Source organism: Berghia stephanieae, chromosome 3, assembly GCF_034508935.2.
Source record: "Berghia stephanieae isolate SIO BIC M18660-M18661 chromosome 3, UCSD_Bste_1.3, whole genome shotgun sequence".
Classification (NCBI taxonomy): Eukaryota; Metazoa; Mollusca; class Gastropoda; order Nudibranchia; family Aeolidiidae; genus Berghia; species Berghia stephanieae.
In genome coordinates this window covers 81,139,750-81,149,047 of record NC_088362.1, presented here as the reverse complement: position 1 = coordinate 81,149,047, position 9,298 = coordinate 81,139,750, and the positions used below count along the sequence as shown (strand labels likewise).

The 9,298-nt window shown below is 37.6% G+C and overlaps 1 protein-coding gene across 1 annotated transcript; it reads left to right on the top strand.

Moving 5' to 3' along the window:
- Positions 1–980: 980 nt before the first annotated feature.
- Positions 981–8,035, top strand: LOC144968579 (uncharacterized). The gene is made up of 3 exons (XM_078907076.1): positions 981–1,874; positions 2,859–2,942; positions 3,590–8,035. Exons 1-2 carry the CDS (start codon positions 1,154–1,156, stop codon positions 2,912–2,914), a joined length of 777 nt encoding a protein of 258 aa, XP_078763202.1. The 5' UTR covers positions 981–1,153; the 3' UTR covers positions 2,915–2,942; positions 3,590–8,035.
- Positions 8,036–9,298: the final 1,263 nt, after the last annotated feature.

The window sequence follows — 9,298 nt, the reverse complement described above, 5'->3', positions numbered from 1 at the left end:
AAGTTACAGTCTATCTATTTTTAGACCAGAGCAAATTATTGCGCTGGTGTGAACAAAACGAGAATTATTCGGAGCCTGATTTTCATAATAATTTAGCCTTATATTATTATTTCTGCAACTGTTAGATTTTATGTAAACATATTTTCAATACTGAAAGTGTATTGCCTACAACTCAAACTACAAAATTGGGAGACCTATATTGTGCGTAAATTATTCCGGTCCCTAACGGAAATCACTAGCAACTTGTTATTGTTTACGTTTGGGGCACCTAACTTTACTGCTCTATAAAGAAAAAAGAAGATAACAAGAAAGAAAGAAAGAGTAATCATGAGCAACCCAACGAGTCATAACAAGAAATCCCGTTAGTCATTTTATCAAGTTCCCGAAAACACACTTCTCCTCTTAGTCTTAGCTGCATCTGAGTGGGTCAAAAACTCTCCTAGCTGGCTAAACAGAGATCCGAAAACTCCCCTCATCCGTAAGGGATGCTGATGTAAACTTTCGCAAAGCAAGCCATTACTTGTTTTGCATTGTGACCCAGTTAGATGTTGCTGACTCGTGTGTTTATGCTGTTCTATCTGCCGTACCTTGGTGAATTTACAACTCCGTGTCACTATAAATCGCTCGTTCTAATTTCATAACTTCATCTCCATAAATATTTAATTAATTCTTCATTTCTTCAAACTTTCAAAAGAATGTATAATAAGTGCAAACTGTATCAGTGTAGCAATTTTTAAAAAACAGCATTTTAACAAGCTCGAACAGATTGCAGTTAACTGAAATCAGCAACCATTTTGTCAGTTCATAAAATAGTCGGTTATTTCCCTTAGACCGCGTTTGGCCTCGAAACCACGCTACGTGCGTGACGTCAGCAATCAATCAACTAGAGGCGGGGTTTGTTTGACCAATGAAAAAGCAGGAAGGGCATCACATGGTTTCTTGTGCTCGAGCTTCAAAAACGCGTGTGAAGCTTTCAATCCATCATTTTGTGTACAGTTGGCGAGGGTGAGAGGTGTCGTAGTAGTGATAGTAAAAGACCCAATTTCAATATTTTGTTTATATTTTTACAAACTTCTGACATCAGTGCAATTATTTACAATTGTTGTGTTCATACATTTGGATTATCTACGAATTTCATTTGGATTTATTATACATGTCTCTATACATTCCGTTATCAACAGGGATGAAACACCCCGTTCGTCGTTGCCTTTTCGAAAGGCCGACTGCGGAGAAGCAAGAGAAAGATTTCCAGCATCAAGAGTCCAAACTTCAACTTCTCGAGGATGAAAAGGCAAAGTGTTTTCGGGAAAAATGGGGTTTAGACCCCAAAACAGGATCTATCGTCAGTGGTGCTGAATATGAGTGTGTTCCTGTGGATACAACCAACGAATCGATCCCCAGCTTTTACACGAAAGGCTACGCAGATCGCAAGCCTAGACCGGTCCAGTCTCTTCGCCGGGAACGATCTCAATTTGGATTATACATCATACCAACCAGATTAAACTTTGATTGTCCTTCAAGACCGCTGAAAAGACGCTATCATGTTGACGCTGAAGAAGATCAAGATGAAAATAATGAATCTGTTCTTGATAACTCTGGAAGTAAACGAGTGCCTGCAGATGGTGATGTTGTCATCGCACCATCATCGGGAGACTTGCGCAGTTCATCCAACTTATCCTCTGCATTATTCTCATCATCGTCGTCATCATCACCAGACGCCAGTAATTCTCCCATATCGATCCCTACCCCGGCATGTTTACAACTTACCAGTATGGTAAAATTGCCATCAATGCCTGATATTTCTTCCCATTCAACAACAGATCTGTGCACGCCACAACAAAGGCCGCGCAGTTTGACACAGAAAACAATCAAAGGTAAGATTGGGCAAGTTATTAAACAAAATTTTGTCCATGACGGATTAATTATTGCAAAAGCAACAATATACTTTATTCTGTTCACAAGGTTTAGTTAGTTATTAATACAATATATTTGTTGCGAAAAGAGAAGACTGTTACCGTTGTTTATTATTAAACTGCTGCTTCTCCATTGTAACACAGTAGCAGTCATTCCATTGGTCACCTCATCTGGTGTTGATTTGGCTTTGTCCTGACTGGACTCGGTGTCGAGTGCCGTCTTTGTTTGAACTTGCTTCAACTTCCATCTGTCGCGTTAAATTGACCTATTATTCCTCGTGAAATGTTTTTTTATCTACCTATTCATTAATTTATTTTGGTTTCATTTATAAAATTCCAGCCGAGTAAGCCAGGTTTTTGATAACGGTAACTGGTGGGAGGAGATGCGTTGACATTTTTGTGTGTTCATGATGTCATAGTCATAGATAGCTGTGGCGATACAGTTAGGGGTGACGCGTCTTTATCGATTTTAGACAACTTGGATGGTAGGGGTAGCGGTGGTCGTTCGGAGCAGGTTTAAATGATAATTGTTTTTTCCCCAACGTAATTCGATGTACAAAAGCCGTTTTATTTAGTAATCAGTTTTGTTATTACCAAATTACGCATTGTCTTGCGTCATGATCATATTAATTTTGCGTTTGTATTCCTTGTTGATCATGGTATGATGTTTTTATTATTATTATTTAAAAACTTTTTACTGGTTGTGCAGTCTTCTTCTTCTTCTTCTTCTTCTTCTTCTTCTTCTTCTTCTTCTTCTTCTTCTTCTTCTTCTTCTTCTTCTTCTTCTCACCTGTGTCCTATTATTTTTAGTAGTATCTAGTATTATTATCAATCTGGTGCATATTTATATAGCTAGTTCAATTTTTCTTCAAACATTGCCGTTTTACCATATTAATTATTAATACTAAACCTAATACTAATACGTTATCCCGTGTTTAATTTCAGACTATTTGCCATGTAAGAAGCAAAGATGCTCGACAAAGTCTTTACCCAGGACGTGAATATCAGAGCAGTGCTTTATTTATCCAGGTTAGGAAATATTTTTTATCCTTTCAATTGGATTCTTGTGTTGATATTTGGAAGACTCCCTTATTTATTTATTTATTTATTTATTTATTAGACCTTAATTCGAAATATGATGATGCATTAAGTTGACTATAGACTTCACAGCTGCATGAGGGAATGAGAATGATAAGCAGTTATGTTGAGTGTTAGCCATATATTTATGATACCGGTGGTGGGGTGGAGCCAGAGCCAAGTTAGGTTCATGTCTCAGCTTTTCCTTTACTCTTGGCTTTATTTTTTCTTTAGCTTTTTATTTAGCATGTTGGTATGTCAACCAAATCATGCATTTTAAGGATGTTTTTTTAGTGTAAAAGGTTAAGCTTAGCACATATTTTTCATGTCTGATAATCGACGCATGTATGGACATGGTTTTACATTGTTGTAATGGACAATATTTTCTACTGATTTGAGAGAAAATAATTTTCATTTCATCAATGAGCTCTGGGCTTTTCGGTCCTGCAAGTACACGTTGGATATCACGTTTATATGACCATGTTTTTGCTGAGTAGTGCCTTTTTTTTTTCAATTTTTTTTTTTTTTTTTTTCAGTTTTTATTTTAAAATCTTCATGTGAATGTTAACCGTTTTTGTTTTTTCCCCCCTCTTATTCAGGTCAAGGAGTCGTTTTATGTTGGAGAGAAGTACTACATCACCACTAGCATGGAGCTGGGCATTGTTCGACTGTTATCAGTTCCTCAACTATATCCTCAAGTTTTCTGTGAAGAAATTGGACTGATGAGTTAAGAAGAAAAAAAAAGCCCTGCAGTCCTGCTGGTGTTATTCCCATTCTGTGATGGTGCTTGGCTTGAGGGATGTTGCAATATTAACACATTTATTTCATTGTTACTGAATGGATTATTATTATATTAATAGTACCTCCCACGCTTGCTGCTTCTTCATGGACTAAGAAGAGATGGTCTGCACTGAAGTGACAAGTGTCGTGTTTTTGCCTCCTTATTCTTTATGTGGGCTGGAATGTGTATAATTAACTATCTGGGAAAAAGTGAAGCGATGGACAATCAGTTTCATCTTTTCCTTTTTGTCCAGTTTAAAAGAAATTTCTTTTCGTTGAAGCCCTTCTTTACAGGTCCACACATATTCCGAATATATTAATTTTCTTCCCTGTCTAGATATATTCTAGTCTCCAGTAAATTATTATTATTGCATAACTCTCTCTCTCTCTCTCTCTCTCTCTCTCTCTCTCTCTCTCTCTCTCTCTCTCTCTCTCTCTCTCTCTCTCTCTCTCTCTCTCTCTCTCTCTCCTTCCATTTTCTGGTCTAAATTGTGATGGGGTAATTTTGAATTGCCTCAAATGTTGCGACTTTCACCCGTTTCTGTCCTTCATCTTTATAATGATCATGTCACGTTTTGAGAGCTACTGGTAACTTATAGGCAGCTGGATTTTCCCTTACGAATGTGTTCATCATGTATAAATTATATGGATTATATGTATAGTGTGTATGTTTTCAGTCATAATGAAATTTCATTTTAGTGTTTAAGTTATTTGTTTTTATTTCTTACACTACACTGAGACTCCTGCTACTTGTGGGCGATGATCTATAATAACGAATATCATTTATATAGCGCTTTACCCAGTAACAACACTCGCTTGGTTATTGCTTAGATTTAAGTTTTGTATCTTGTTATATTGTAAGTCTATCTGGAGACAAGCATAAATTCGTGCTTATTTAGCTTTTTTATTAAAGTCAAACATTTTTAGGTCTAAACTGTTTAGGGTATATTATTATTTTGTAGCAACAGACTGATTTCACTGGTGTCAGAAATGTCATTTACGTAGTGATTTGAACCTTTTTTTTTTCTCTGTCAGCCCTCTGTAAAGATGGTAGGGGAAACCGGGGCAATTCCACCCCCTGCTTTGTGTAAAATTGGTTTTTGTCAAAATAATTGAGGGAACCACATAAACTGACATCAGATGATTCAAGGATCCCAAAACAAACTATATAAACAACAAGAGATTTCTTTAAAAGGTTTAACTCATCAAATGTATCTAGAGACTGGAGCACGCTAGTAGAGTTGGAGGGCAGTTTGAGCAGAATAATGTTTTCTTTTCGTGCAGTGTTGACAAGATCAAGGGTAACATGTGATGCATGTCCATCAAAGATCAGCATTACTGGACGAGCCGGGGGTATGTTCTTCACAAAGTGGTTTTTAAACCAGTCCCGAAATGGTGCGCTGCCCATCCAGCCTTTCTCTGTAACATTGAAGCTCGTACCTGGAGGTGCATCCTCTGTCCATTTATTGCGCAGATTCTTCGCGGAATAAATGATGTAAGGTGACAACATTGTTCCATCTGCTGCACAACAACCATTGACTGTTATTTGCACTCTCCTGGAGCCTCCGATCACGTTGAACAATTGCCGGGTGCCTTTTTCACAAAGTACTTTTGACTTTGATGCGTCCAATGGAAAGCCACTCTCGTCTACGTTGTATTGAAGGATTGTTCAGGATATTGTTCTCTGTGCAAAGAGTGTGAAACAATTTGAAAAAATCCTCGAAGATTTCTTTGTTGGTGATGGCCTTCACTCTTGTTTTTTTTAGTTGCTCCGGTTTTCTCAAAGCGAGGTTGGGATGGCGGCGCTCAAACAGAGCCATCCACTCCTCTCCCGGCACACCATTGACGAACTCATTCTTGATTTCATTCACTCTGACAAAGTCAGCAACTTCTTTGGTTTCTTCGCGGGTGAAGTAGCTTGAGGCATCCGACCAGCTCCTCTTCTTCCGTAGTAGTCGATGTCTTTGGTCTTCTGCTGCTTCCCCCTAACGTGGTCTTTGAGGGTATATAAAGTGACGCCATATAACTTGGCTGCCTATTATATCATCAATAATAACCCCTAAAATGTGTCTAAATTTATGACACTTCATTCCATGGATCTAATTGAGTACAATGCACTTCAAAAAAAGTATAAAAGCATTTTAAGATGTTCAATGATATGTGTTGTGCCTCTCTTTCTTTCACTTGCAACTTGAAACTGCTGAACAGGAAGTTTACAACAAAAAGGAAGTGCTTAAACCAAAAATGACATCCTTGTGGAGGTCACAATTTTAGACTCACATATTATGGTCCAATGAGGCTGAAAGGGGGTGGAATTGCCCCGGCTTCCCCTAAATAGTTGGCTTTTGATCTTTGATTGCAGACATACATATAATTTCTTCTCTTTTCTCTGGCTCTCTAGGCGAATAGCATTTTCGTAAAGCTCGAGACATTGTAGGAATGCGATAGTCAAGCCAATTTTTGACCAAATTCCAAAACCCTCTCATTCTTGAAATTTGACACCATTAGAATTGGGAAGGAAAGTTTTTGTGGAAATGTAGATAAAGAGAAGCGAAGTGCTATTAGTTGGATCTTTACACTTTATGACTTGTGTAATCATGTTTTTAAAATTCAGATTTTAATTTACTTTTCTTTTCTTTTTAAATTTTTTTTTTGATTTTCAGGTCGGGAGGGTTGAATGTTTTTATGATGTCGAGAAAAGCATTATATTTAGTTGTCATAATAATTTCAGACTAAGATGAAGGGGTTATTGATCCTGTGGTGTTCTGAATCATTACACAAAACGCATGTAGTTTGTCCAAGATTGTTGCATTTTTTATCGTCTTTTTATGCACCATATTTATATATACATATTTATATATTATACAATATACTATTATGATGATAACAAATTCAGTTTTGTTGACCTCTTCAAGGCAGTTAAATTTGACCCTGCACAATGCTATTGGCAGCCATGTTTTTATTTTACTTCTTCAATATTAACAGGCATGCAGTATTTATTTGTATTTTTAATTGGTGCCTCTTTTTCTTTCTATCTTTTTTTTTTCATCTTAGTTGTTGTTGGGTGTAGACGAGCATTGTTACATTGTGTGCATTGCAAGTAGAAGTGGTGTTATTAGTTGTATACGTAGTGAGAGGTTTCATCTAATTCTCTTTTTAAGAGGGTTAATATTGTTAGACCTTTGTGTGGTCTCTATTGATAGTTTTTTTGTCCTCTCTTTCTTTCTTTTTTTTTTTTATGCCTTGGACACAGTCTTATTAGATGACTTCGTGATAAATGTTGCATCACTCGCCTTGTTAATTTGCTTTCAGAGTAATTATAGATTGTTCTCTTTCTTTTCACCTTTCTGGTTATGAATGAGTTAATTTGATGGTCTTATTATTAGGACGTTGTGACGGTCGTAGTTGTTGTGATAGTTATTCATTCTTCCCCCTCCTCCATCTCCTTATCCAACGCAGTTATTGTAATTGTTCCATTCAGTTGTACATAGCAGAATTTAATTTATAATTTATGGCACGGTGTGATACTTGTCTGTGTCGGGTCAGTCGTCAGCGATGTTTGGAGCTATGTGTCTCATGTTCTTGATAGTGTAGCAAATATGTACTTCAATGTACTTTGTTGGTTTTTTTAGCTACCCATTATGAAATATGGGACTTTCTTTTCTTAGCAGCAGTTTTCCATTTGAGTGGGCTCCCGCGACATATGGGGTAATAATTGTGGATTTGTTGAGCTTTTTAATGCTCTTCTATGTATTTTTACATCATCTGATTACGGAGTCCCATTTTCTCAAATTCTCGCACAGTGCTTTATAACTGGGCTCTGAACGCTATTGATACGCATACACTGTGTTGATACATCTGCTGACCTGACCTGACAACAAAATGTGTCGTTTTTGTTTTACTTACAAAGAAAATTGGCTGTTCCATTTCATTGCATGATGTTGTTGGAACTTGTGTTAAGATTATTTATTACTTTGCTTTTTTTTCCCCCCTTTTTGAATTGTGTTAGATTTTATTCGGGCGAATGTGATTATTTTGTGGTTGGCCATCGCGCATTGAGTGTCTGGTATAAAGATGTCATAACTACGTATGTCTGGCTGGTTTCATGAATATTATGGATGCAGAAAATTTGTTGTGGCCTACCTTATGTGTGTTTTGCGCGCGTACGTGTGTGACTTAATTCTTTGATGCTGTTGAATGACGTTATATATTGCTATAAATTTGTATAGTACAATACCAATAAATGGAGAATTTTTATAATTGAATTTGTTTTTATGTTATTTTTCTTTTTTTGTCTCTTCGCCCATGTGATTGTTCTATGTCGCAGGCACTGGAGCACTATGCTTGTCTTCTTCTTCACCATCCCTCTATGCCCCCCCCCCCCCCCCCCCCCCCTCGTAATCGTATGACCTACAATTCTCCCGAGCACTGGTGAGTTCAGGATAACATATAAATGGGCTCTCTCTAATCATGGCCGACTAGAGTATTCCAGTTGTTCCTGGACTCCAGGCCGATCTTCTATACCCCTGATCTGTGTCCCTATCTGTGTGTGTGTGTGTGTGTGGGGGGGGGGGGGGGGTTCTGTCGTTATCTTGGATTGGGTGGGGTCTGTTTCTGTTCCTTGTCTTTTGGTCTGGCGTGATTGCTTTGTGTCTTTTTTATGTTATTTGTTTCACTTTTGGTGCTTTAGATTTAGAGTAAATCTCTATTTTTTTTTTACTGTCTTCTATTTTCCTGGCGCTGAAATGACCTTAAAGTGTCGTTATCTTGGATGGGATGGGGTCTGGGGTCTCTGACCTCCCATGGTGGGCAGAGCGGTAACACTTGCTGTGTCTCTATCCTCCATATCTGTTTTTGGTCTGGAGTGATTGCTTAGTGTCTTTTTTTATGTTGTTTGTTTCACTTTTGGTGCTTTAGAGTAAATCTCTATTTTTTTTTTACTGTCTTCCATTTTCCTGGCGCTGAAATGACCGTAAAGTGTCGCAAGCGCTGTAAAACTCATAGGAACAAAATCAATTACTTGTCCTGTGGGCGGTTTTGGCTGAAAACTAATGTGGAAATATTTGGATGCGAGTGGGTTATTTCTTTTCTTCTTTTTTTTCTTCTTGTGAGTGATTTTTATTCCACAAACCATCCCGCTCGAGTAAATGAGTGTTAAAAATAGCGAGGTTCTCACTACGACGTCGTTTGTGGGAGTCATTAGGTGACTTCTGGCTGGTACAGAGCTTAGATTACTCCTCGAAACTTTTGTACTTGTAAGAATTCCCCGTATACACGTATACTTACTTTTTCTGAAGGCACACATGACTTACGAGTGTCAAAAGTACTGAGTCTAGTATGTTTGTCCTTTTTGAGTTCCACATGTTGTATCCTTTGACCATCCATCCGATTCTACACTACATGCACATACATATATAAGCAGGATTGACCCGAACGCAAATAATGGGGGTTTTAACAATATTGAAAGGGACAATATTTTCATTCCGTTAATGAATATGTATAATTATGCATTTTCTAGGTCAGGGTGA